A 27,943-nucleotide genomic window follows, 5' to 3' on the forward strand; every position below is an offset into this window, starting at 1 on the left:
AAGAGATGGGAATTTTTTCAATTTCTGATGCTGTTAGTGGTGTGCTGGGTCTTCACTTCCTTTAATTCTTGTTATCCTCCTCAGGAGACATGTCGGAAGTGCCAGGGGCTGTGGAAGGAGCACATGAATCTCACCTGTGAGCAGCTGGCTGAGAAGGATGACATCAAATACAGGACATCCATGTAAGTAAATCCCACACACAGGTAAAAATTGGGGGGTGAATAACCTGGTGAAGACAGTACATCAGGCAATATGCTCTGGAGTGGAAGGGGGTGAGAAACCACACACCCACCCCCAACCCTGTTAACAGAGACTTTAAAGTTCTGCTGGGTGTTGTTACCTTCCATCAGGGAGGTCCTAAGGACGTCAAAGCTGAGGGGTCAGAAGGCTCCCAGGATGGGATTTCTTTCTGTGAAAGATACTTGGCAGCAAACCCAGTTAGTAATTTGAGAACGTGGGAGAGTTGTCACCAGACCAGCCTGTTCCTCTGGCTAGCCTGGTGTCTGGCAGGCTGGCACCTGGTCCTTCTCAGAGGTGAGAAACCCTCAATAGTTTTGCTTGAGAGGAGAGAAGGGAGATGGTGCATGGAGGCAAAGAAGTGCATGGAGGCTTTGTTAATACCCTTTGAAAATCTGGTGCTTGGTGAAGATGAGCAGTTCTCTCAGCTACTGCTCTCTGCCTTCATTTGAGGGGATGTGTTTTCTTACCAAAGTTTGTCTCTTGTTTCTAACCAGTTTCTAGGAAATGTTACAGAGTGGAGTCACGTTTTCGAGTACTTAAGTGGAAATCTTGAATGTTTCCCTAAAATCTTTTGAAGTTTGATCTTTGTCCTTGCTTCAGTGCAAGACAAAATGCTTTTGTAAAATGCCTTTAGGAAAGAAGGGAAGGTTCATCTATGGAGCTGGATGTCTGGTGCAGTCAAATGGGACTTGCCCATATTGCCCAATCTTTTCTTCTCTGATTTAGAGTCTGTCTGGCATGAGGAGAGGCTGGAAAGCTCCATCACTGGGAGGCTGAATGACTCTTGCTTGCTCATCCCACAGTCCCTTAATCAGAAAAAACCCACATCTTTACAGATTCAATATGACTTTTTTTCTCTGCCACTCCTTTCCCTGTAGGAAGGCAGGGTGAGAGGGTGGAGGAACGAGTTGTCGTGGCCCTAATAAGGAAAAAAAAAATCCGTTTCAAAACCTTTAGCAGTAATGTTGCTATGGATGGCTGAGTCTTACTGCCTGATACAATCAAAGCTTCCTTTTGAAGCCCTGCATAAGGAAAGGGAAGCACAGCTGGAGTTCAGGCCAAACTTCCTGCCTTGCTTGGTTTCCAAAAAAAAACCCTCTGCATCAGCAGCATCCTGTTGAGTAGCGGAGGGAAGAGCAGCTGCAGCTCAGAGGAAAGTCAGACTCAAGTTGGGGGTTTTTTTGTTTTGTTTTTTTTTTCTCCTCTCTATTCTTAGCCTATCTCCAGACACCCGGGTGCAGGTTGGGCCAGGTGTAACAGTGTGGGAGCTGCAGAGCAGCTGAAGTTTCCCCCCTCCCCATTCCCAGCTCCTCTGGTGATGCTGATGGAGCGGTTTGTGGGGCTGTGCTGTAGCCTGGTTTGCTGCTGTGATCCTCAAAAAATACCTTCCTGTCATCTCCCAAACATATGTTGACTTTGCAGGTCCACTAAAGTAGCTGGGTGGAGATGGCTGGCTGAGGAAGATGATTCCCTGCTGGCAGGTCACAGTGAAAACACACTCTCTGTAGTCTTCTGTCATCAGATTTCACTTCGAGGTTATGAATTAAATTGCAACCTGATCTCCAGCGGTCAGCAAATTGGCCCTTCAGATGACAAGTTATATTCTGAAGTCTTTTCATTAAATGACCCAGGCTCTCCTCCCTTTCTGTGCCAAAACAGCATCGCCACAAGCTGAGCCTTTGCACTGGAGTGTGTGTCACTGCCAGGATGCCTCTTGGGGACAGGGTCTGGGTTTTGTCCTGGATTCCCAGTTGTGCGCTGTTAAAATCAAACCCATCTCTTGAAACCTAAAGCAATAACCTCTGGAAAATGGATGTAGGAAATCTTAAAAGAAGGGGGAAAGCCCAGTCTCTGTGGGGAAAGCTGTGATTGTTTTTCAGTTCCTGACTGAAATCCAGCAAAAACCAAATAAATCTGGAGTATAGCAAGCCAAGGTTGGGAAAAAAAAACATGGTCATGGCAACTTCGTAGCCAGAGCAACAGGCAAACACAGCTAGCAGATGACAGCCAAGGGTTTGCTTTTCCTGAACTTTATCTCCCAGGCTGTATTTCTCCCCGTCCAAATCAAGCATCCCACCTGCCCTTTGCCCCTTAAACGTTCAGCTTGAAATTCCTCCCAAACCAGAGCCTGGCGCTGCAGCGTTTTGGCTCACATGGAAACCAGGATTGGGGCTGCAGCACGCACCCAGTGATTGACTTTCTTTCTTTTAATTTGTTCTTGAGGGATGGCTCCAAGTGGAGCTGAGCCCAGACCTCCTCGGAACAGCAGCAGACCACGGGGAAGGCTGGAAGAAAGAGGGGGGGGAGAAGTGCACTGTGAAGGTGGGGGTTAAAGCATCACTGGGGTAGCATAATTAGAATTTTACAGGTGGCTGTTAATGTCTCTTGTCTAATTCTTCTCCCTTCTTTTGCATTGCAGAGAAGAGAAAATGACAGCTGCCCGAATTAGAAAATGCCACAAGTGTGGGACTGGCCTCATCAAATCAGAGGGCTGCAACCGCATGTCCTGCCGCTGCGGGGCTCAGATGTGCTACCTCTGCAGGGCTGCCATTAACGGGTACGACCACTTCTGCCAGCACCCCCGCTCACCTGGGGCACCCTGCCAGGACTGTGCAAAGTGCTCTCTCTGGACAGATCCCACAGTAAGTAAGGAAGGATTTTTGTCAATGATTTGCATCCTGATTTCAATTGCTGTTGAAGTACAACGCCTTGGCAGAGGAAACTGCCTGGTTTTAGACAGAACAGCTCTTTTTATTTTTTTTTCCTCCTTTCCCAAGGCAACTAAAAAACACACTGGAAGCTTACATCAGCCCAGAGTCACATCTGACCACAGCTTGGAAAGAACTGGTGTTGCTTTAGGGAAAAAACAGCTCCTGTCAGATGAGGGCTTTGGCTGGAAGTGCTGCGAGTGCTGTGCTGGGGAGTGGAGGTGGTGGGGAGCGTGTGCTGGTAGCAGGCATTGGGATTATTGGAACTCATTCCTAGTTTTGCAGCTGAGATGCTGTTGGGTCCAGCTCTCTGTCTTTTTGGTGCCCAGATTTGGCTCTGCAAGACCCTTTGCTGAGATGGACCCACCAAGAAGACCCCACAAGGTCCAGAGTTCAGGGTTGGGTCCATTCTCACGGCTGCTGTCAGCAGCTGCCAAGGGAGAACTAAAGCATGGACAAAGCTGTAAGGGAAGCTGTAGTAACTTAATACAGATTGTAGCTGTGACAAGCATGGGAAAACGTAGTGCAGCATCTCTGTTAATAGAGGTCTTCAATACCAGAGATCTGGCAGGAGCGTAGGTAGGAACAGGAATTGAATTTCCTGATTTCAGCAGAGCAAGAGAACAACGTGACTGTGAATCTGCCTTCCAGAGCTTGGCTGAGATTTTTTTTTTTTCCCTAAAGCTTCTTTGTCTCAGACTGCCACAGCTTGCCAGACTGCTACCAGCCCTTCTTTCTGCAGGGGATGTGCACAGAGCTGCACTTGCATGGAGCCTAGGAAAAGCCACTCTAAATCTCTCCCTCCCACCTGCAGGCTCTTGGGAATCTCCCAGTCTGATCCCAGCCAGCCTAAACTTCCTAGTCCTCTGCTTGCCTATGTTTATTCCTTGCATTATCCTATCCATGAAGGTGTTAAATTAAACACCACACCTCCTTCTAGGCACTTCTGTGATGGTTCTGACATACAGTGATGTGCTCCCTGGATTCCTTGTCCCACTCCTTTCCATTTTCTGTTGGGATAGGATTTAGGGTTCAGCAGCACTGGCATCCTGTGTTCCCATCAGGCTGCTGATTGTGCTGGGTGATGGCATCTGTTCAGAGGCAGAGAAAACATGAGGGCCCTCAAAAAGCTTTTACTGTACTTTAAAATAAATAAATAAATAAGCAGCACAAAGAGGCCACTGTCACCCAGGCCCTTTCCAGCTCTCTAATTAACCAATGTTGTGGCAAAGAAAAATTTCCCACCGTCAGCAAAGAGCTGGCACTGTCCACACTCTTTTTTTATTATTTGATTTTATTTTGGGATGACGGAGCACTGGTGGGCTGGGGAGTTGAAGTTGGGTGAATGTCCTCACTGCAGAGCAAAGAACTCAACTCTTGGCTTCTCAGGCTGAAAGCACCAGACCTGTGTGTGTTGCCCTCCTTCAGAAGGGGCTGTGACACTGTCCCAGACCCACATGTAGGACATGTAAGCAGGCAGGTGAAAAGAGGGGAAGAGAATTTGAATCTTGGCATGGGGATACGAAAGAGCAAAAAGTCATTGTAGGCCAGAGGAGTCTTTTGTTCTTTGTCAGGATGATGCCCACTCCAGGGATCACCCCATCCCAGCTCTCCTTGTGCCTTTCTCAACTCTTTCTTCTTTTGGCTCAATTTCTTCTGTTCTGTTCAAATCTGTAGACAGCTGATGGTTTACATATAAGAAGAGAGTATCTGTTGTGGGCTTGTCCATGTTTGCAGCCGTGTGTGTGTGTGTGTGCAAGAGCAGAGGAGAGAAGACCCAGGTTGTCTTTGTCACCCATGGAATTTGCAGCTGCTGCTCCTTTCCCTGGGTTAGGCTCAAAGTGGGGAGGGCACACAGGTGCCACCACAGCCTGGCTGACAGAGTGACAGGATGGATTTGTTCTGATTTCTGCTGTGTTCATGTACAGCCTCAACTACAGAACCATCTTCACAGCAGTCACAGTACCATGGTCTTGTCCATTTGCTTTTCACAGATGCAGATTTCAGCTTTCTGTCAGACCTGGTTAAATCCTTTGAGAAAAAAGTGGTCTGGGTCTGACTCCCCATTATTTACACCACAGTTCAGGCTTCCTTAAAATAGGGAATCTTTTTGCTTTTCCAAAGCAAGAGTAAACCTATTCATCAGCTAGGGTTAAAAGCAAATAAAAGACAGTCCTCTAGGAACTGCAGCATCTGTTAGTCTTTGTCTCAAATGATCTTGAGAGAGTAAAACAGACTCTTTAAAAATTTCCCATAATCAAAGGTTAGTTAAAAATCTTGTCCCTATGCTGTAATCAGACTTGAGTCTAATTGAAGAGCATCAGTGCAGCATTTGCTGGCTCAGAGACAAGCTGCAGCCCGGCTGTGGTCAGCAGCTCCCAGGGCAGGAGGCACTAATCACTTAATCACTGCATTTGTTCTCCAGCTAAATGGTGCCCTGCACCCATGTAGGATATGAACAGGGGCCAGGAGCTCTTGTCTGGAAGCTGCTTGGCCAAAAATCCTCGTGTGCCCATTCTACAGCCCTGTGTGAGCCTTGGCTCAGCTGAGACCTTGCTGGCTGCAAGAGGGGCTGATGCAACATTGCCAGAGACAAAGCTGGGGATGGAGCAGTGAGAACTGGCTCTGCAGACAGCAGGCTCTGGGACTCAGGGGTTGGGTTTTCCCAGATTTCTAAATATAAGGAGCAAACTTGAGGCTTTTGAGTGCGTTTGATCTGTTTTGTGCTTTGACTGGTTTGGTACACCAGGTTCTGCTCTTGTGTATGTATTATTTTTCATTTAATACTTGTCTTTGGACTATCAATAATTTTCCATAGCGGTTTTTGGGGGCTTTAAAGTTTAAAGATGTGTGCAGTAAACTCTAAAAGCACCCCCAAAGGCCTCTCATTAAAGTTCAAAGCAGAAGTCTGATCATTATAAGGTGTCTGCAATTACCCCTCCTCCTGGCCTTACAAACAGCTGATGTTAAGCTAAGGCTGTGTAAAACTTCAAATGCATTAAGGAAATGCATGAAGCACATAGCATTGCCTTCAGGATTTGGAAGGGAAGGGAAAGAAGCCCTGAATTTGTTTGGTTTTTTGTTGTTTGGGGGTTTTTTATATCATGCTATAAAACCCCTTCCCAGTAAGCGTACGGTTACTCCCTGTTCTTCACAGAAAGCCATGGGGATGGAACTGCCTAAAAGAACTCTGCATTTCTAAAACACCAACCTTGTGCCTTCCCCCCCATCCTGGCCCCCCTATTCCTGCAGCATTGGGGCTGATGCTCTGTCCCAGTTCCAAGACATTTTTTCCCTCCTGCTTCCTGCTGCAGGGAGCAAGGCTCCAGAGACAGCCGATGCCTGGTCTTGCTCAGGCTCTCCACAGCTGATCTGGGAATGATTTGAAACAAAAACCCTTTCGTCCTTTGGAAGCCTCCATCGTGAAAAAAAAAAAAAAAATTTCCAGTTGATTGGGAACGGCTGCAGCCACACGTGTGTGGAGGAAAAAAAAAAAAAGCAAGCAGTAAAAAAAGAAAACCCAAACCCAAAAACCAGAAAGGGGGAGGCAGCAGTGGGCGAAGGCACTTTTGTAAAGACAGGGGAGGGGTTGCACAGAGCAGAAATAGTTCCCAGGTCTCTTGTTTTCCCTCTTTCAGGAGGCAGCAGCCGCTTTCCCTTGACACTTAATAATTAAAGATATCGAGAAGAGCAGGAGATAAAAGCAGAGCTTTCAGAAGCTCCATGGATGGCACTTTTGTTCTGGGTTTTATTTGGGGGGGGGAGGTTGTCTCTGCGTGACTGGTGGAGCGTTTATCTCCTTTGCCTGCTGGATTTTCCCGTTCCCCATGGGCTGTTTGTTTCTCTGTGCCCGGGTGGATGCTGGAAGTGGCTTTGCTGGCCCAGCATTGTTGCCAGCAGCCTCCCTGCCATCAGAAGGTGCCTCTCTTAGCAACCCAGCCCCAATCCCTGCTTCATCCAGCCCCAGATCCCAGCCAGCTTTGCCGCTGTGATTGGCTCGGTGCTCCCACATTCCCTGGATTCAATGGGAGAGGGCTGAAAAGGCTTCTCCATGCCGAGATCCTTTGGCAGGGGGTGGGGGATTGCAAGGGCCAGGAACAGGCGTTTTTTTGGTTTGGCTCCAGGACTGCTTCTTGGAAAAAGCATCCTGCTTTTGGGTTGGGGGCAAAGCTCAGTTCTGTTTGACCACTTAAAAATGGTTAACAACCCTGTTTGCTTTCTGCAGCGTTTGCAGCTCAAAAGGGTGAATGCATCTCCTGGCATTTTTCTCTGGCCACCTCCCTTCTCCCGTGATGCAGAGGAGCATGGGGAAGGGCTGTGCTATAGCATTGCCATAGAATTTTCTTTCTTAGGAGCAGAGCCAAGTTACATCCTTGCTCAAACAACATGGGGGCTGGCCAGGGCTCTGAGACACCCCCCCCAGGGTTTGGGGGTTTCTTTTTTTATTTCTTTTTTCTTTTTTTCTTTTCTTTTTTTTTTTTTTTTTTTTCTTTTTTTTCTTTTTTTTTTTTGCTGTAGGCAAAGCAGCTGACAGGAAGCTGACTGATAACTTGACAAGATAAATCCCTTCAATCCACAGAGCCTGTGAACAGGCCATTAAAATCATAATGTAATCCTTTATTAAGGGACTTGAACCCGCTCAGGAAAATGGGCACAAGAGGCTTTTGAAATTTTACTGCAGCCTCCACCCCATGTGATGTTAAATGGGTTCTCACCACAACAGCCACCCCTAAGTGCACTAATGAAAGCTTAGTTTTTGGTCTGGATGCTTTACCCCTAGGTGAGTCTGTCATCTCTCTGCAATTATCTGTGGAATAAAAGAAAAACAAAACAAAACAAGCCTTTGCTTCTCAAATAGTTAGCAGGGCTTTGCAAAAATCACTACTGTGCATCATATTTGGAGAACCAAGATTTGCTTTTTAATTCTGACATGTGCAAAATGCAATGGCCAGAACTTTGTGGCATCAGCTCTTTTTTCTTCACAAATATCCGGAGATGATTTTGCTGTGCACATACCATTATTTTTTTGTTTGTTTGTTCCATCTGGGAAGTGGATCTTGCCTAAGTGCTGCAGGTATTGAACTGTTCTGGCTGTTCGTCACTTGCCAAATTCAACGTCAGCTTCTTTAACAAGAAGGTGCATGTTGTGTAGCCTGGTTCTGTTCTTTCTCTGTGAGTGGATACCAGTTTTTCAGAGATCCTGGTGCAAAAATAATTCTAAGCCAAGGGCTTGCTATGTGGCATTAAGCAGAAATACTTCTTAACCTTCCAGCTTATCAGCAGAGCAGGAGCAAAGCTGAGAAATTCAGTTCTTGGGGCTGTGGTTTGTTATCTCTCTGCTGTGATTTGCAGTCACAGAACAACTCAAACTCCTCCTCCTCTGGGGCTGTTCTTGGTGGGTTTTTTGCACTCCTCTCGAAGACCAAAAGGTGATGAGCTTGAGTTGGGATCTCTGGCTGTTACATGTGATGTGTTTTACATTGTCCCTATGAGATGGATGTCACTGGAGAGACCTGGCAGATGGGATTTGGTGTCAAACCTTTCCCCCCCCTCCCCCCTGGTGCTCTGGGAGCTGCAGTAATTGAACTCAGCATCATCACCTTGGGTGTGTGTGCAGCTGGCTCGACAGCCCTGGGGACAGATGGCTTTGTCGATCTGTCATTAGCCTGGAGGTCAGCTGCAGTTTACACTTTGGGGGGGTCGAGTAGCCCTGGCTGTAGGAGGAGCTTGGGAAGTTGTGTTGTTGATATGTCCCATTCCCCAGGCTTCAGCAGGACTGAGGGACATCAAGCCCTGGGCTTGTCAGAGCTGCAGCATCCTGGGTGATGGCAGCAGGGGGGTGGTGGTGGCCCTGGGAAGAACTGTCAGAGGGTTCATCACAGACTTAAGAGTAAAGCAAAAAGCTTTTTTTTTAACTTAGAAGTGACTCCTGCTTGTTTCTAGGCTTTAAGGTGAGAGGAGATAGGGTGATTTTGTTCACTTGAACTTAAAATATGTTCTTTATTTGTCATGTAACTAAAAAACAAACCTTCAGGAGCATCTTTTCCAGTCAGCAGCAGTAAGATGAGGGAGGTGTCTATCTCCATTTCCCAACAGCACTGCAAAAAGTATTCTGGAAAGAAAAAAAAAAAAATTGAAATCTTGAAGTTTTGGGACTCCCCTTTGCTTGGGAGGAGAGGATGTTTGGTTGTGGAGGATTCCCAGGTTGCTTTCCAGCCAGGGAACCTAGCAATCTGATACTCTGGAGGTAATTAGAAGTTCTGTGTAGGCTCAGAAGAACCATTCTTCAGTTTTTATGGAGATAGATAGGCTGTAATAGTCCATGGAAGCAGCCTGCTTGGGAATAAAGAAAAAAGAAAGCAGCATGTCTCGGAAAGTCTTAATTTTACCCATTGGCTGAGAATAATAAAAGGGAGGGGGGAAGTATTGAGTTTGGTGGCTTTCTGCAAATTAAGATAACTTCAGTCTCCCTGGGAAACCTTATCTGGTGGTGGGAGGAGGGGACATTTTAGCAAGCTGCCCAGGAATTGCTGCTAGACATCTGCAGGACTGTGAGATTGGAATTGGGAAGCTGGCTGGATGTAAAATCATTTCATCACAGCTGCACGCATGAAGCATATTTCAGGCTTAGTCTGAGAGCCTTCTTCAAAAAAAAAAAAAGGATATCTTCCACAGTAAGAGTGTTCAGGAAGAAATTTATGGGGTTTGGCAGTACTGGGATTAGGGGGAATAAAACAAAACTGTCTTTTGTGGGGTATCTGGGGCTTGGGGTTGCCCTCCTGCTCCACCACTGGTGTGGATGAGCTGCTGAAGCAAACCAGATGCTCCTTTGCAGGCTGGTAGAGCTGGAGTAGCTGATGCCTGATGCAGGTGTTGTGTGGCCCCCAACACCTCCTGTTCTTGGAGTCCATCTAGACTACCCTGTCCAGGATACTCAACTATTTGTATTTGTTTTTGGAAAGTTCCAGGCAGTGTTTCATGCCGAGGAGCATGAAACAGCCTGAGATGCAGCCCTGAAGAGAGGCAGGGAGGACCTCAGCTGCTGTCACTGCACATCTGGCCAGCAGAAGCATCTGCTGCCTGGCACTGGGAGGGACTTGTTGTCTCTTTACCTGCTGCATGCTGTGGTGCAGTGGAGAAACTCCTTTCTCACAGCCCATCCTGGGACTGGGCAGCTGATGCCAAGGTGTGGATCAGGGTGATGCTCTGGTTTCAGGACAACATTAACATGGCCTTGGGGAAAGCCTGAGAGCTGCCTGGACCTCCTGCTCTCGGTGCCTGTGCCTGCTTCAGGCAGCCTTTTCCTAGCTCAGGAGTTGCACAGTCCTCCAGGAGTTTGTCCATCCTGCTCCCTTGGTAAAGCTCTGTAGATATCTGCAGCCCACCTGTGTGGTTTGGTCTCAGTGCTCCTCTTTTGGCTTGAAAGAAATGATGATGATGAGAGGCAGAAGGATGCTTTCAATTTCTGGCTTATCCTTGTGTTCTTGTTGAGCAGTGGGTCTCAATATTCTTGCGTAACCTCGAGATAGACATAAAAGAAACATATTACAATTTATGTGCTTCTCAGAGTTGCAGATAAGATCTAAATGGCCTCATCACAGCACCATTTAGCTACTAGAGCCAGGATTTCAGTTGTGTTAATTCCAGCTGTTGGGCCAATACCTCTAGGAGTGCCAGCATAGTGTAAATATTTAATAGACTATTGCCATTTAAAAGATTAACAGCTCTCCAGTAACTCTTCAGAGGGGCAGAGCTGGGTTGCAGCTCTCTGGTTTCCATCAAGTCAATGAATTTTAGCACTGAGCTCTCTGGTAAGCTGATCTAAGCTCCTTAGTTGTACTCCACCAAGTAGGCTTGGCTCTGGGAGAGGTTCTTGTCCTGCCACCCCCCATCGCCTTGCCTTTGACTGAACCTGGGTCAACCCCAAGTGAGGACAATTCAGCCAAATTTACCTTTTGGTTCCTGTGCTGGAAGGAAAAGCAGCACTGAGGGGACAGATTGCTGCTGCAGCAGGAATGACCCCACTGACTCTTGGTACCCATGTGATTTCTAGGAAGATGATGAGAAGATAATCCAGGAGATTCAGAAAGAGGCTGAAAAGGAGCAAAGGAAGAAAAATGGAGGTAAGTGACAGTCTGTACCTGGGCTTTGAGATCAGACTGGGGACAACAGGGGAGCACTGTGCTCTCAGCACCTGATCTCTGGATCTTCAGTGAGGTTTGTGTCCAAATCTCACTTGATGTTGGGCACTGTGGATGCACAGCCCTGCCTCTTCTCCACTTGGCAAAGTAGCTGAAGGGCAGCAGAACCTCTGGGCTCAGTGGCAACAGGCACAGGGACATGTAAGGAGCTGCCTCACCTTTCTGCAAAAATTCTCCCTTCATGGTGTGGTATTGATGGAAGGAGCCAACCTGGAAAGCTGGTGCCGTGCTCCGTGGTGCCTGGATCCTGGCAGGGGGGAGTGGTGCTGAAGGAACGTGCTGAGGATGGAAGATGCAGACTGCAAATGTGAGACCAGGGACCAAGTGAGTGAGTTGTCACTTGTGAGATGAGCTCTGCTTTTCTCTCCTCCCTGCAGAGAACAGCTTCAAGCGGATCGGCCCTCCTGCTGAAAAGCCCATGGAGAAAATCCAGAGAATTGAAGTCATCCCCAGACCTGTTCCTCAGAACCTCCATCAGCCCCAGATGCCCCCTTACCCCTTTGTGCACCCCCCTTTCCCCCTCCCTCCCGTCCGTCCCATGTACAACAACCTACCCCTCAACATCGGCCCCATCCCAGCTCCCTACGTCCCCCCCTTACCCAACATGAGGGTAAACTATGATTTCCCCCAGATCAATGTCCAGCTGGAGCACAACTTGCCTATGCACTTTGGCCCTCAGCCTCGACACCGGTTCTGACCGGCTCCAAAGGAGCCACTGAAGGGCAAAGCCACCCTGGTCATGTCCCCTCCTCCCCCCCTTCCTGCTCCAGATCCTCTCGGGTTTTTTTCCATCTGTTCTTTGTGTCCCCACCCTGCACCCCTCTCTAGAACTTCTCTGGCCCTTTGCAATCAAACATTTCAACTTCTGCTGCAACAGGGCTTGGTGCTGCATTTCCAGGGCTCTCTCTCCCTGGGTTGGGTGTCCAGATTTTTTGATTTGCCAAAGCCTGTTCAGGCAGCTGCTGGGAGGGAAAATGAGACTTGGTGGAGTGCAGAGATGCAGCCCTTGTTCGGGGACTTTCCAAAAATCCTACCTTCCTTCTGGCCAGAGCAGCTGCTGCACAGTCAAGTGAGTCTTGGGGGGGAAGGGAGGAGAGACTTGGCAGATCAGCAAGACCTTCAGGAACAGGGTAGCTGGAGTTGGCTGCCCCAGCTTTCTGCCTGCTGAGAGGCACAAGGATGGGGTTCCCATGTCCTCCAGCATACCTGCAAGCTGCTAGTGCCTCCCAGCAGAAACAAATTGTTCAAAAACCAACCAAATGTAGCATTTTTAGCATTTCTTGCTCTGCAAGTAGAGTGAGGGGATGCAGCAGCCATCTCCTTTGTGAGAGCTTGGTAGGAAGCTCAGAGCCATGTTCTGTCTCAGGACTTCAACAAGTAGCAGATTTGGGCACCCTGAACTTGGGTTGAACTGCAGTTTACTCCCTCTGAAGGGCTCAGCTTTTTTCCCCCAATAGTGGGTGCCTCTCAGCTTCCAAAACATGGCCTTTGCTTTGCTGTTCCCACCCCAAATGCTGAAGTCATGACATGCTGTTCTCCCCCTGCTTCTGGCAGCAGTCCTCAAAACACCTGGTTAGAAGCACCTGGAGCCTAAGTTGCACCATTGCAAAAATTTTCTGGGGCAGATCCCAGGTCAGATGTGAAGGCAGTGGTGTGTGCTGTGGCAAAGAAATTTAGGAACTCTCCCTGTGGTTGTGCCTGCAGGCAGTGGTGTGCTGGGAGCCCCCTTAGCTGAGCCCCCCATAACCATGCAGGCAGTTGCAGGGAGCTTGGCTGCATCCAGGCTCCAGCAAATGTGTGTTTCAGCTTCCTTGGCTTCAGAAAAGTGTTTGAAAAGGCAAAAGTGAGTATTACTGGGCTTAGGAAGTGCCAGGGTTTTAAGAAAAGCAAAACTTCCTGGTGAGAAGCTGGGGGTGCAACCACTGGGCTGCAGGAGGAGCCTTGGTATAAAGCCCTTTTTTCCCGGCAACCTTTGGCTGTGCTGTCTTGTCCAGGCCCCCACCTCTCCTCTAGAAAAAAAAATGGTTGAATTAAGGGGGGAAAAAAACCTCCTTCCAGCAAGACTGGGCCAACTTTGAGCAGAGTCCTGCTGTGCTGCCATTCCCTGGGTGATTTGGTCTGGACTGCATCCTGCTTCATCCTGCTGGGTGCACTTCCCCTCCTGGTGTTGTCCTCCCCCCTGTATCTGGGCATCCAAGTGTCTCTTGGTTTTATTTGCTTTTTCAGGTAAAACTCCCCACCTCCTCTTCCTCCTGGCTTTGCCCAACCCTTGCTTGAAGCTCTTTGTAGCCAGAGTCTCCTTGGGTGAGCAATGGGCATGGGGCTGTGGGTGGAATGCTCTTGGAGAAGAGGCAGTTTCTACCCATGGTCTGGGACAACATCTGGGGACTGCTGTCCCCAGGAGGGTCTCCCAGAGGGGACTTCAATGCCTTTTGGAGCTGGGTCAGCAATTTCTCCAGTCTGGGGTTGAAGGTGGCCCCAGGAGTGCTGTGTTCCAGCTCCTCAGCACCGTGGTCTCTCAGCATTAGTTACCAAATGGTGTCCCCTTGCTGCTGTCACCTTTTTAATTTAATTTATTTTTTGAAGTAGTCTGGAGCTTGGCAATTGCTGCAGCAGCCAGGAGCAGTGTGTCCCACTGGATTTGGGGAGTAATGAGAAAATGGACCCAGGTCAGGACAAAGGCGAGTGGCTTCCCCTTAGAGAAAAGGAATCCTGAGGGGTTGGTAACTCAGATCTTGTGGGCTCCAGGGCTGGCTCTGGTGAGCCCTCCAGGCTTTCAGAAACATGTGCCTTTCCCTGGCAGGGGCAGGGGGGTTGTGGTTGTCCTCCAGCACCCACCTGTGCAAGGAGGGGATGAGGAGGCAGGGCTCAGCTCAACTGCAGAACTGGTGGCCCAAACAGCAAAGCAAATGTGGAATGGGCTCTTCCAGAGGGCTGTGGAGCTGTGTGGCAGGGAGGCCCCAAAAACTGAGGGTCTGATCCCATCTTTTGGTGCACATCTAGAGATTTGTGAGCATCAAGAACGGATCCTTCCTGCAGAGGGAAGTGCAGAGATGGAGCGAGGGGGATGGAGTAGCATCAGGTAGAGGCTGCGAGGGGAGGATGGTACTTGTTCCATCTTCATGGTTGGGATGTGAGTGTCTTCTCCTGCCCTGGCACAGTGGTCATGGTCTAGGGGAGAGAGAACCTCTGTCCCCATGTCTCCTGCAAAACAACAGACTAATAATTTGTGTCTGAGAGGAGAATCAGTGATTGCTCTGAGATGGGGAGGTGCTCTACAGCCAGCAGTTTCTCTCTGCAGTTTCTCTCTTGAAGGAAACTTCCATTTCACCAAACATTACTCCAAAGTGTGTGGCTTCACCTCCCTTCTAACCCAAGAGCCCTCCAGCTGTGGTTTCTGACAGACCTGCCCGGGATCTGGTCCCCAGCTCCTGCATCCTCTTCTCCCTCCTGCCCCACAGTGCTCGTAACCATTTGTCCCTGACAGGTGACAAAGGAGGTGGCTGCACCCAGACTCATCCCCTACCAGGTACTTCTGATGGTTAATTGCAGTGTCCCATTTTACTTGCCTTAAAGGTGGAGAGAGAAACTTAGTATTTGCACTTAGCAAAACATTATATTAAAAGAAAGAGACCCTGTAAAGATGTGCATGTTCTGCAACTTTGTATAACAATAGCTGAAAATAATAGGTGGTTTATTAAAAAAAGAAAAAGGAAAAAAAATTAAAAAAAAAAAAAGCCAAACCCCAACAAAAAATATTTTTCTTTACCTTCTGGTAGTTAAAACCCTTCGAATACTCTGTGTGTACAAAGTTTCCTGTATTATATTGTAATTTGAATTTTTTTGTAAATAAATTTGTGCACTCTGGCCTTGACCTCTGTGCTTTTGTTACAGCCAACACCTTCTCTTCCCCCCCGTGACTGTGATGCTGGGGTTCAGGACAGGCAGGAGCAGGCAGGGCTGTCCTGCCAGGTCTCTGTTGAAAACTCTGAAAGTTGCAAGACAAAACCCGTTTGACCCCCCTGGAAAAGCTTAATACATTCCACATGCTGCCAAGGGAAAACTGGGTGGGATAGAAAATGGTTTCTAGTCACTCCTTTAAATGGAAACCAGGATGTGGGGGGGAAGAGGCTGGGAGGGACCTTCCCCCCGCTTGCAGGAGGGATGGTAAATACAGAATCTAGCCTTAAAAACAAAAGGAAGGGGAGGGGGGCCATGGGCAGGGTCCTTTCTGCTTTGTCCCCAGGTCTGAGGTGTCCTAGGTGGGTGTCCCAGCAGGGTTTGCTCCTGCACACTTGGATGTTGCTGGGGGACCCAGGGTGAGCCCGTGGCAATCAGAGCTGCTCAGGGTTTCCTGCCCAGGCTTAATTTTTCCCTGTTTATAGTAAGGAATGGACATGGACATCCTTCCTTCCTTCCTTTAACCCTTGCTGGTCTGCTTAAACCCCTGTCTGAAGTTGAAGGTCCCTCCTGGCAGTGTCCTCCTGCCTGGGATGTGCTGGGGGGGTGTGCGCAGCCTTTTTTTCCCCAAATTTGCTTCTAGCAAACCAGGTTTAGATTTTTAAAAGCCAACCAGGATCCTGGTGGTGACCTGCAGGGGTCAAATTGGGCTCTGGGAGATGAAGGGCAGCAAAGGGTGGAGCAAGCATGTGCTGTGCCTTAGGTGTAGCCAAAACTGAGTTTAACCCCAGCATCAAACCTGGGGGAGTTGGTTGCGTTTTGGGGCTGGTTGCAACCTCAGGAGGGTTGAGGACACATCCCAGCTCCTCCGTCTAGATGCTGTGCATTGACCTGGGGCTTCCCACCTCCTGATCTCCCCCCTTTCTCCCTAGCACCAAGGAGGGGACTTTGTGTTGACCCAAACCAGCACCCCATGGCTCTCTCCTCTTGGTGGGTGCCTCCCCCTCGGGGCTGTTGTTCTGGGGGAAGTATCTGAGCCAAGGGGAGAAAAAGCAGCTTTGCTGCAAGGGACATGGCTTCACCCCTGGCTGGAAGGGCAGGAGGTGATGGTTTGGAGGAGATGGAGGTTTGGAGGAGGAGGTGGTTTGGAGGAGGGATGTTTGCCTGGTGCATCTCCCTGTCCTGTACATAGTTCCCCCATCCTTGAAGGAGCTCGGTGGCTCAGCACCTCAAGAAATGACCCAGCCTCCAGACAACTTGGGCTTTAAGCCTTTTTGAGAGAAATGAGCCTGTTGGTCACCATCCCCTTAATCTTGGTGAAGCAATTTGGTAGCCAAAGGCTCCACCACCCCCAGTGTCTCTCCTGGAAAGGCTGTTGCAGCCCCTCAACAGACCAACACACCACTGCTTGGATCCAAATGTGGGTTTTTATTCTTTTATTCATCTTTTCTCCATTTGAAGCTATTTTTTTTAAGTTATACAAATGGCACTTACAAAAAAATAATTAAAACAAAAACGAACCAACGACACCAAAAAAAAGAAAAAAAAGAAAAAATAAGACAACAAAAAAAATGAACAAACCCGAAACCTAAATTTTCAGATTGAGATGCTTTTTCAGAGAGTCACAACACCCGATAAGGAGGAGACAGGAGAGATGTTGTCCTAGAGTCAAGACAGAAGGAGCCAGAGCAGGAGTTACACGGTTCGGACTGCGACGGGGGACAAGGAGGAGGTGACGTGGGGTTGGGAGTTTGGGGAGGGAGAGGGGGTTTGAAGGCCAGTGAGAAGTGTGTGCCAAGTCACAGGGTCACTTAGGGCTTCATCAAGACACTCGGGTCCTTTGAGGGCCAGGGTGGTCCCCGGGCAGCCCCTGGATGTGAGCGCAGAGCAGAGGTAGAGCCCGGCCGGGATCCCCTGTCCCAGCGAGGGACCCCAGCCCGGAGTTGTCCCTTTGGCAGGGGACAGGTCACTTGCTCTCCCAGCTGAGAATTTAGCACCAAGCTCCTCCGGAGGGAGGGGTGTCCCCCGGTGTGGCTTTAAGGCTGAGGAGCCCCTCCTGCAGTAGGGACCGGCCCTTTTTTGGCAGCAATGCTGCGAGCACCCTTGGCATGGGGTGGGCTGGGGAGGGGGGGGACACAAGTGCTGCCTCCCCAGCAAGGTGGGGGGGAGGGAAGGCTCCTTGGTGTTTTTGCAGGGAGCAAATACCAACCCTGGGAATGCCCTAAGGGATACAGTGCCTTTCAACACCCTAATGAACACATCAGCATCACCCATTACAGTGTTACACTCTAATGCAGACCTAGTACAGACAACAACTGGTGACACAGTGCCATGGAGAGCGTATATAAATAGAGCCTAACAAAAATACTGGTTTGGTCTTTTCTTTTTCTTTTTTGTGGTTTTTTTTTCTTCTTTTTTTGTTTTTTTCTTTTCCAGTAGGGTTGTGATGGCACAAGGTGTGGGACCTGGAGCTGCCCTCCTGAGGGGACCCCACGGGAAGGGGCGCTGCCTAATTCAGCATCAGGTACTCAGTGGCCCCCTCACCATTCCAGTATTTTATGAGAAAGAAAAAAAATTAAAAAAAAAAAAAAAAAAAAAAAAAACTTAAAAAAAAATTACAAAACCCCAACAGGTACTGAGCAAATATCACTGTGCAAAGTTTGCTAAGGAACTTTTCTATTCTGTAAACCAAAAATCTGCAGGTTATGCTTCCAGCCACCACCCAGGGAGGGGTTGCATCAGCCAGCCAGGCTCCTGCAGGGACCAAAGCCCACTGGGGAGGGGGATTGAATGAAGCCCCCTGCCCAACACAGTCTTGTTCTATGTCCCCCCCCCCCTCCATCCCTTCCTAGGCACAGCCACAGGACCAGCCTCAGGGCAAGCACCGGCTGGGCTGGCCCCACCTCCGGGCTCTACAATGCTCCAGAAGCACAAGGAGAGGCAGAGGGACACAAGGAGATGAAAAGCTGAAGTTTTCCAGATGGGATCACCCTCAAAAATAATTTCCAGGTTAAGTGAGGAGGGGGTCAGCTGGCTGGCCCTTCCACAGGGACACGTGCTGGTGCCAGCCTTGTCCCCAGGGATGCTGTGATATGTAAGGTCACCTCTAATGGCTCAGCTGGGGGTGAATTGTGCCCTGAAAGCCAGGAGCAGAGAGAAGCTGCCAGAGAGAGCTGGGAGAAGCCCCTCACCATCACTCTGCCCCTGGCTGGAGGGGGATGGGAGAGGATGGGTGCTCCAGGGGACACTCACTGGTGGCTGTCACAGACCGAGGTGACACCAGTGCTGATATGGCAGAAGTGAGCACAGAGGTGATCTTATTCCCTTTTTTTAAGTTGAGGAGGGGAAAATAAACTACCTAAGGTGATGCTGGGGGCTGGGAGCAGAGGGTATGGCAGTTTCCAAGCCCAGCAAACCTGGAGGGAGGGGGAAAGTTGGTGGGGGGGGGTGAGATAGAGCCAGACCCCTCTACAAAGCTATAGCCAGGCTGTCCCATCACTTTTCCAGTTCTTACAGGGATTTATGGAGACCCATCCACCTCCCCCAAAACACACCGGCTTTACGGCTGTGGGGGGGGAAGGACAAGCGGGTCTGAAAATCTTTTTACAGAGAGAAGAAACAAAACCTGAAAGAGGAATAAAAAGGAGGGAGGAGGGGAAAAGAAAAAGTTGGCAACAAGGGGGGGGACCACTAAAGTGCATTAATTAATATTCCCAGAGGGTGGAGGCGTCGATGGTGTCAGCAGAGGCCTTGAGGACCCCGGCGTGGTCCCCCTTCAGGTATTTCCCATTGATTTTGATGGCCACTTTGTTGTAGTCGCAGAACTCAAAAAAGAAGTCCACGGGGGTATCACTGCTGCTGGTGACAGACGACTCGCTCCCCACCATCCAGTACTTCCCAGTGGCATCTGTGGGCAGAGGGAGAAGGGACAAGGTGGCCCCGTAAGCCACCTGTGGGGATCCCGGTGTCCAACACCAGCCCAAAACAACCCCTGGGGACTCACCCTTGATGTTGTAGGCTCCGTCGTTGAATTCCAGCTGGAAGACGTCATAGGAGGAGCGGTTGGAATCCAAGTTGCTGGTGACTTTCCGGCACCCAATGAAGCCGTGCTCCCCACGCAGGACAATGATGGGCCTGTTGATCAGCTTCATCACAAAATGCTCCGTCTCACCTGCACCAGAGAGCACCATGAGAACAGCCTGGAAAAGGGGGGGGCGTTGGGGTACAGAACCCAGCCCCAAATCTCTCCCCCATCCCGCAGCACAAGGAGCAGTGCAAGAACAACTTTGTGGCTGCATCGCTGAGCGTCGCTTGGGAGAAGGGAGGAATTATCCATCCCCTGGGGTAATAATTCATCCCAGGGGGTGGGGGTCCCTCACTCAGGGGGGCCCTTACCTGCTGTCTCCATGGAGGCTGCCAGCTGCCCGTTCTTCTTGGCTGTCACGTACTTGCCGTTGGCAGCTCTCAAGGTGATGCGCTTGTCACACCACTCGATGTCAAAATAGCAGCTCGGGTTCCTGTGGGGCGGGGGGGGGGGGTGGTGGTGGTCAAGGGGGGGGTGGACTAGATGGGGAACCCCACCTGTGCCACCCTGATGGCTCAGAAAGGAGCAGGGCTGGATCGGGAGACCCGGATTCCATCTGTTTTTTGCAGGATGAGCCACGCCATGGTAGCCATCCCAATGGGAAGCCCTTGCCACACAGGCAGGAGGCAGGCAGCCAGATGGAGTTTTGGGGTTTCTGCCTGGCTCTCAGCTGGGGTTGAACTGCAGGGTACAACATTTCAACAGCCCCAGCCAGCCGGGAAGGATGATGTGGCCTGAGGGACTTCCTCAGCATTGTGTGTGGCAAGCCCCAACCCAGTCCCGGCTCTCTGGGGAATTTGGCTGGAAAGCGATTTGGGATCAGCACCTAGGCTGGAAAATCCCCCTTGGATTCCCCTGGGAGAGACAGACAGAGGGGTACCCAAAGCCCAGGCATGGCCCCAAGCCCCTGGGGACTCACTTTGTGGAGGCAGTGGACTGGATGCCCCCGTTGGAGGTGAGGGTCCAGTACTTCCCAGTGTAGGTCCTGAAGGCACATTTCTTGGTGTCCTTATTGATCTCCAGCTGGTAGGTCTCCTGGTCACCTTCCTCATCCTGGTTGGCTGACAGGTCCATCCCTGCAGGGCAGAGGGAGATGGAAGTTGGCAGGAGGACACACCAGGGAGGACCCCAAGGCACCTCCATCAGGTTTGGGTGCCAGGAAACCCAACTGAGAAGTCTTCCTGCTCCCCTGGGTGAGCTCTGGTGACTCCTGAAACCCTTGCACCCATCTTCCCCTGGCACTTTTGGGTTCAAATCCAGGCTTTCATTTGGCTGCTCAAGACCAGAGATGAGGTTTGCACTGAGGTGAGGCAGCCACCAGGACTCTCCATCACAATTAAGCACCAGGCAAAGACCAGCTTAGATATTTCACAGGGAAAAGAGCTGTAGGGTTTTTTTTCCTTAGAGGTGACAGCCAGGTTGTTCAATCCATTAGCAGAGGCTGCTGCACCACCACCTATGAATCCCCACTTCCTGGCATGTTTAAAGACCGTGGCACCATTTTTCATCCATAAATTGTCTCAGCCTCTTGTGGCAGTGAGGCTTGCAGGGAGAAGTGGCTTGGAAAAGCCCTGAGCCACCCAAGACCTTCCCTGGCTCCCCAAAAAACCAGCACCAGCCTGTCCCCTGGTGCTGCCAGGCAGGGTGACCTGTCCCTGTCCCAAAGGGACATGGCTGTGGCCACAACCTGGCAGCTGATGGCAATCCCCATCCTCAGCACCAGCCTTGGAGGTGGATGCAGCCAGTCCCTGGGCTACTGGCCACAGCCCTGGGGCCACCACCAGCCCCCCCTGGGCCACTTGCACATCCACCCACAGGCACTGAGCCCAAGCAAACCTGCTCAGTCAGGGCTAGTGGAGCCAAAGCCTCTCCAGAGCTCTCTAGCTTGGTGGATTCCTGCCTGGAAATGTTTCAGGGATGCAAGTCCTGAGCTGTAAGCCTGGAGACAAAGCTGAGGGGTTGTGCTGGGTTTTGGGGAGGGTGGGGGGCAGGGGGCTGTCAGCACTCAGAGCAGCACCCACATCCCTCCTCTGCTTCCTGGGTGCTACAGGATCAAATCCAACCACACACAATCCTGCTCCTGGAAAGGGTGAAAAGTGTGTGTGTGTGTGTGTGCAACCTTTCTGCCCAAATCTGCCTTTTCCTGGAGCCAAGAACCTGCTCGTGAGGGTGGCAACGTGTTCAGCCGCAGTCCCCTCCCTAGTGTGTTGCTTCCCAGTTTGTCAGCTGCTGGGATTTCCAGTATGGTGGCACAGGGTCACTGGGAGGGTGTCAGGGACACCCTCAGCCTTGGTGGCTTCTGCACCAGCAGCACCCAGCAGCCACCTAGGGAGGAACCATCCACATCCACACCCCAGCTATGGGCCTTGGAGATGAGATGCCTTGGAAATGCAACTCCAGAGCTGGGGCAGATGCAGTTCTCTGCTGCCTCTCAGCATCTCCCACCAGGCATCCACATCACCCAGTGGGCCCCCAGGGAGCAGCCTCTCTCTTGCTTTGCATGTCAGTCTCCCACCTTTCCCAAAGGGATTAGGCTTGGCAGGATTTCCTTTGTTGGCTGCAATCTTATCTCCCAGGGCTGCCACACAGCTGCCTCTTCACAGCAGCCCCTCTCCCACCAGGGCATCCTCCAGCACCTTCTGCAGCTCCCGATGGACCCGTGGCCACCTCTGCACTTTGCTCCCCAGAGAATTTGGGGCAGCTCAGGGCAGGGGAGTTTTAGGGTGCTCCATGGCCACCACCAGCCAAATCCTTGGGTTTATGTGGTTGTTTCACTGCCTCCCAGGGCTGAGCCAACAGTTGGAGGAAACATTTGGTTTTGATTTTGCACCCCTGCCAGGAAAGCGACGCAGCAGCTGGAGAGCTGGGGCAGAGCTGGGGAGGGGGCAGAGGGGCTCTGGCCTCAGAGCTGCTGCACTTTGGGCTGGGGGCTGAACTGGGCAGCACTGGTCCCTCCTCAGCAGGTTTTTTAGGTGACCCACAGGCAGCGTGCAGGGCACGGGGCAACCCTGGAGAGATGGTTCCGAGTGGAAAGGGATGGGCTGGAGGTGGGACAGGAGCCTCCCAACACCATCCCCCTCTCACCCCCTCCCACCAAGAAACCCCACCGACCCCAAGCAGCTGCCCACTCTCCCCCCACCCTGCTTCCCCCGGGGCCTGGCAGCAGGAGGGGCTCCCACCGCCCCCTCCCCCCCCAAAAAAAAGCGGCGCTGGGTTGGGTTACACCGACTCAGCAGAAAGGAATGCAATTAGGGCAGAAGGAAGCTTCAAAGAGCTGGAACCCAGCTGGAGCGGGAGGTCTGGGGGCTCCGAGGACCTCTTGGAGGGTCCAAGAGCGATGTCCTCGTGGTGCAGGACAGATGCTGTCCCCCCGGCCACCACCCCCCAACCTCTCCCCCATCTGCAGCCCGGGGCTGTAAGGAGCCGGTGGCTCCCGCAGCGCTGCAATCAGGAGTTAATTACAGCTCTCGGTACATTTACAGTCTAGAGCTTGTCTGACCTTGACGAAGTTGCTAATTACAGCTGGAGGCGGGAGGAGGGAGGGCAGAGGTGTGCCCGTACACCCTCCCCCCCCCCAAAAAAAAAAAAAAAAAAAAAAAAAAAAAAAAAAAAAATCATCAAAATTCCCCGTGTGTGGTGTGTGATGTTCTCCACCCCCACCTCAAGGCAGGTTTGCTCCAGGGATCTCGGGACAACGCAGAGGTGGAAGCTGGGGGGCTGAGGCATCTGGCCCCAAACCCCTGGGGTGGAGGTCCCAAGAAAGGAGTGCTTGAGGGAGGATGCTGGGGCAGGAAAGGGCTTCCCAGCTCCTCAGCTGCTGAGGTTTCCAACCCCTCAGGTCAGCAGGATCCGTGTCCCAGCCCTCAGTGCTCTCCAGGCTAGGAAAGCAGATGCAGAGGCCTCATGGCCACCCAGAAGCCCCCACACACCTTCCTGCACCTCCCAAAGTGACAAAGCTTCTCCAGGAGGTCACTGTGGCCATGTCAGCCTCCATGCCACGAGGGGCCACAGACCCAGAGTATTTATGGCACGTAGAAGACTTTCCCTCTCCATTACACAGATGCAGAAGGTGTCCTGGGTGCCACTGTGGGATGAGCTCCAGTGGGACACGCTCCATGGAGAAGACCAAGTTCCTGGCAGGCCACGGCCAGCTGGTGGGATGAGCCACCCCCCATGGCCAGACCCATGGGGAGCAGAACCCCCCCCAACAGGAGCTGCCTGCACACAGGTTCTGCTCACTGAGACCTGGTGGGTGCCCAGCACCCAGAGCAGGCAGGGAGGTGCCTCCAACTCCCATCCTTCAACTCCCCAGAGGCCAAGAGGCTCCTTTCCAAAAAATAAGATGGAAAACCCAATTCCAGCTCCCTTGGAGGGAGCACCAGAAGCTTTCTCAAAGCCTCTGAGCACCGGGAGGTGTCGGGTCAGGATTTTGAGTCCCTGAGTCTCAGCATCACAGGAGATGCTGTGGCCAGCTCTGCCCACACAGGTCAGGTCCAGGCTCCCTGCAGGGCTGTCACCCTCCTACACACGTCCCCCAAAGCTCATCTTGTCCCCTTCCATGCCTTTCTGACGGGCTCACATTGCATCCATACATAAATCCAAGCATCCTTTTGTCTAAAACCAGAACCCAGGGAGTGCCCAGCTCCTCTGCTGGGGGGCAGCTCTGAAAGGAGGTCCTGGGTAGGGGTGAAACATAACTTTCCTTGCAAAACCCTCCCTCCTCTCCTTCCCTGTGAGTTTCCTCTGGCTACCTGGTAACCTCCAAGTGCCAACATGTCACTTGGCATCTCTGGATGTGTCACCAGGGCTGTGTCACCCCACCGAGATGAACGGGGGAGAAGGGGGGAACTGTCGGTGACTGCAGCCAGCACCAACGCACCCCATGCTGGGAGGAGGTTCTGACCCTGGAGCTGAGGTCCTTATCACAGACCCCAGACGAGCCTCCATCACCTCATTGCTCTCACACCCCCCTCCCCGCACCCCTCCTCCCAAAATGCCGGACTCCCCAGCCATCCCACCATCTCCCCCAGGAGGGTGGGGGAGGCAGACAGCTCACTTCGGCTGGGGGGGGGGTGAAGGAGGTGCTGGCAGAGGCCCAACCCGAGCAGGGAGGAGGCCAGGGCTCTGCCCTGGGGACCCTGATGCCCACAAAGGGCCCTTTGTTGCTTTCAGCCGGGGTGAGAATGGAGCCATTGAGGAGGGGAGGAGGCTGCGTCCTGCTGGCAGCTCACACACCCCCACTCCCCCTGCCCCGCCTCGGCTGAACGGGGTGATGGGGGCTCTCACGGAGCCTGGGGACGCCCCGGCGAACCCCATCCTTCTGCGGCTGGAGGCAGGGGAGAGGGCCTAGGGCCACCTCCAGCCCCAGCGCTGGTGCAGAGGAGGGAGGGCTGGCACCCACCTCGTGTGTGTTTCCCCCCCCAGGCATTGCTGGAAACGCGGTCCCTGGTGCCCTGTGCGCAGGCAACGGGGACTCCGGGCGTCCCAGGGACAGGGAGGAGGAGGCTCCAAGCCAGGAGCTGACTCGGCACTTGTGGGCCAGCGCTGTCCCAAGGTTGGACCGGCTCCAGCCCCCAGCCAGGGGAGCCACACAAGCCCATCCCCATTCCTCCCGTGGGATGGGGGGGAGGGAGGGTTTAGAAGCTGCTGACACCCCCGTTCCCTCCTCAGTTCCACGCGGGGAACAAGCTGCCCTTTCCCACCAGGATCCCTCCCCCATCCCGCATCCCGCACATCTGCCAGCAGCACAGCCTCTCTTATCAGCCGGGGGGGTGGAAAGGGGAGGGCTGCATCCGCCTCCTCTGACGCCTGCTCCTCAGCTGCCTTCTCCACAACCTTGGGACGAGGCGATTTCCCGATGGGAGAAAAGAGAACGAACCCTGGAGAGTGGCATCTCGCTCCCCTTTGCTGCCAGGCAGGATAACGGGGTGGAAATGATTTTTCCAGCCAAAACGGACTCGAAGCGAGGATGTCCAAGCTCCAGAGCACTCTATTTGGCTTGGAAAGGGGCCGGGCACAGCCCAGACCCCCCTGTTGCTGGGGAGATTTGCGAGCCCGCTCCCTCCCCCCCTTTCCCACCTCCCTCTCTCCATCTCGGCTCACACAAAGCCGTCGGGGTCGGCCAAGCAGAGCTCCCCCCCCTGCCGTGGGGTGCCCCTCATCCCTCACATCTCCCCCCCCACATCTGGTTTTCCCATCTCTGGTGACAAAGGGCTGCAGCAGCCCTTCCCCCACGGCTCTGCGGCAGCCTGCCGCCATCCTCCTCCCCAAACCCCACTGCACAGCTTTGCAGCTTTTTGTTTGTTTGTTTGTTTGTTTGTTGTTTTGGGTTTTTTTTTTCTTTGCTCATTTTTTGTTTAGTTGTTTTTGAGTTTTTAGGGGTTGGTTTGTTGTTTTTTTTTCTTTAAAGCTTGCTTAGCAGGGCAGGATTTTCTCTTAGCAAGGAGAAAGGCAGCGAGCTCCCTGCTAGGAACTTGCCCAGGGGGGGTTAAGATGAAGCCTTGAAATATAAATTAAAAAAAAATAAAAAAATAAAAAATTCCCCGGTGTTGCCCCTCCGGGCAGAGCTGCAGCCAGACATGCCCGCACCCAACCCGCACCCGGTGTGTGCCGGCCTGACCTGGCACCCCGCGATGTGCCCCGGGGCCCCCAGGCAGCCCCGCACCCACCCCAGGCAGCCCCGCAGCCCAGCATCGCCCAGTGGGGACCCCCGGTACCCCCCCAGGCTGGGAGGGGGAGGATGTGGAGGGGATGCTGGAAGGCGGGGGGGTGGCTGTGTGCCCGGGGAGCTGTGCCATGTGTGGCCACGAGGCTGGCAGCGCCGTGGCCTCTCTGATGGCCGGAGGGGACAGGGATGGGTGGCACAGAGGAACAGTGGCCTTTGTGAGGACGGATGTAGGTCATGGCGGGTATTTTGGTGAAGACATTTCTGTAACCCTGCCAAAGCCAGGAGGGGGAAGAGCCGATGGCACCCACCTCCCACCCACCCAACGAGGAGCACAGCCCCATGGGGGGCGAGAATGCAGCCCTCCCCCCCACCCCAGGGCCCGTGGCTCAGCGATGCTGATGGAAGGGGGAGGTTGGTGGAGGCTTTGTTGGGTGAACAATGAGCTCGGCAGGTAGGAAGGCAAGGGGTGGCTGCCCTGCTTCCTTCAGGGCAAGGGAAAACCCCACCAGATTCCCACCCCACTCCAGGCCCATCCTTGCACCCTAAGGCAGGCCACTCACCATTCCTCCCTCACCCCGGGTACCCTGTGGAGGTGATGGTGCAGGGATGGGGGTGCTGGAAGGATGCACACACACACACGCACACAACCCCCCCCCATACTCAGAGCATGCGATGCTGCAGGGATGCAGGAGGGGGAAGGGAGAGAGATGTGGGAGGGGTGAAGGGAGAAGATGGTGGAGGGGTTGTGGGAGGGACGGCGGGCAGCCATGCTGGGGGCATCCAGGGGGGTGCCGTGGGTTGATGGTTGACTTCGGGGGAGGGATGCAGTGACGAATGTGTGAGAAGGGGTTCCAGTGAGTGTGTGTGTGTGGGAGACCCTAAATAGGTGACGGGAGAAGGAAACAGGGGGGGTTGCTGCTGCAGGGGATGCTGGAGGGACGTGTGGGGCTGGCGGGGGTGCAGCACTGCAGAGGGGAACAGCGAGGGGGTGCAGTTCTGGAGGGATGCAGAGGAGCTGATGCCAGAGGGATGCAAGTGGGGGGCAGCTCGGGGAGGGCGATGCTCGAGAAAATCACGGACGAACCCCGGGACGGAGGGCAGGGACCCAGGGGCAGCCGAAATGTTTGTGTGTTCCATCCCCTCATACCTTGCCGGGTGGAGACGTTCCTGTCATTGCCGGCTCGAAGCACAACCTGAGGGCAGCTCTGCTCGAGGGCGAAGAGCTCATCCTTGCCCACCTTGGCATTCTTGCCCACCTTGAGGGTGCCGCTGGGTCCCGAGGGGGCGAGGTAGCGACCCTCCCCGTCGCGAAAGGCCACCTTCCCGCAGCGAAACTCGAGGGTGAAGGCGGTGCCGGGCTCGGCGTCGGGGACCAGGCGGCCGTCGGAGCGGAGCAGGCGGTGGTCACAGCTCTGCAGGCTGTACCGCTGGTCCACGAAGAGGAGGGTGATGAGGGCATCGACGCCCCACGGCACGTCGCGGTCCACGGCCAGCTCGTCGCGGCGGGGCCCCAGGTGGGCGTAACGCTTACGGGCCAGGCTGTAGAGGTTGGCCTGGGGATGCATGGCCAGGTGGACGCTCCATTTCTCGGTAGCCGAGACGGCGGGGGCGAAGCAGGAGAGCCGGTCCTCGGTGCCCCCGAAGAAGCGGCGATGGGGCTCGGACTGCAGCGACCAGCGCCCGTCGCCGTGAGCCACCACCAAGAAGCGGCAGTCGGGACCCGGCTCCTCGCTGTCGCAACTCACCCGGCCGTCCTTATCGGCTGCCAGGTAACGGCCCAGGTGGCTTTTGAGCAGCACGGCGCTGGAGTCCTCCCCGTCCTGCTCCAGCGTCCAGATCTGCTTCTTCTTCATGCTGGCGGCCGAGGCGTTCACCTTGAAGCCGAACGCCTCTGCCGTCAGGTACTTGTTGCTGCAGTTGATCAGCCCGAACTGGATCTGCACCGGTTCCGCCGTCCCGTTCGCCGTCATCCTCCTCCTTCTGCCGCTGCCGCTGCCGACCGCCGCGACCGCCCCGACGCCGCCTTTATATGGGCGCCGCCTCAGCACCGCCCCCCCAGCCCCCCCACACTCCTCCTATCCCCCCCAACACACACGTCGGGGCCGCTCCCCCCCAACCCCCCCTCCGCCGCGACCCCCGCCCT

At 53.0% G+C, this 27,943-nt stretch overlaps 2 protein-coding genes across 2 annotated transcripts in view; one reads left to right on the forward strand and one right to left on the reverse strand.

Annotated features, from left to right (window-relative positions):
• The window catches only part of RNF216 (ring finger protein 216), a 78,773-nt gene extending 63,765 nt beyond the window's left edge, over window positions 1–15,008 (forward strand). Inside the window, 4 exon segments of the mRNA XM_030459588.1 lie at window positions 85–182; window positions 2,660–2,882; window positions 11,002–11,071; window positions 11,527–15,008. Of these exon segments, the coding sequence (XP_030315448.1) occupies window positions 85–182; window positions 2,660–2,882; window positions 11,002–11,071; window positions 11,527–11,846 (711 nt within the window). The 3' untranslated portion in view covers window positions 11,847–15,008.
• Window positions 15,009–17,677: 2,669 nt separating this feature from the next.
• On the reverse strand, window positions 17,678–27,811 carry FSCN1 (fascin actin-bundling protein 1). The gene is made up of 5 exons (XM_030459764.1): window positions 26,948–27,811; window positions 20,053–20,209; window positions 19,445–19,566; window positions 19,053–19,220; window positions 17,678–18,956 (listed from the first exon to the last, which is right to left on the reverse strand). The coding sequence occupies exons 1-5, from the start codon at window positions 27,768–27,770 to the stop codon at window positions 18,754–18,756; spliced, it is 1,473 nt and encodes a 490-aa protein (XP_030315624.1). The 5' UTR covers window positions 27,771–27,811; the 3' UTR covers window positions 17,678–18,753.
• Between the last annotated feature and the right edge of the window lie 132 nt (window positions 27,812–27,943).

This window comes from Calypte anna, chromosome 14 (genome assembly GCF_003957555.1).
Source record: "Calypte anna isolate BGI_N300 chromosome 14, bCalAnn1_v1.p, whole genome shotgun sequence".
NCBI lineage: Eukaryota > Metazoa > Chordata > Aves > Apodiformes > Trochilidae > Calypte > Calypte anna.

Excerpts from the sequence above, each read along its gene's own strand:
- FSCN1 (XM_030459764.1), bottom strand. The coding sequence starts at position 27,770 with ATGACGGCGAACGGGACGGCGGAACCGGTGCAGATCCAGTTCGGGCTG. Across the intron at positions 19,567-20,052 it reads CAGTCCACTGCCTCCACAAA|GAACCCGAGCTGCTATTTTG; the intron begins GTGAGTCCCCAG and ends CCCGCCCCACAG. Across the intron at positions 18,957-19,052 it reads CGGAGCCTACAACATCAAGG|ATGCCACTGGGAAGTACTGG; the intron begins GTGAGTCCCCAG and ends CTCTGCCCACAG.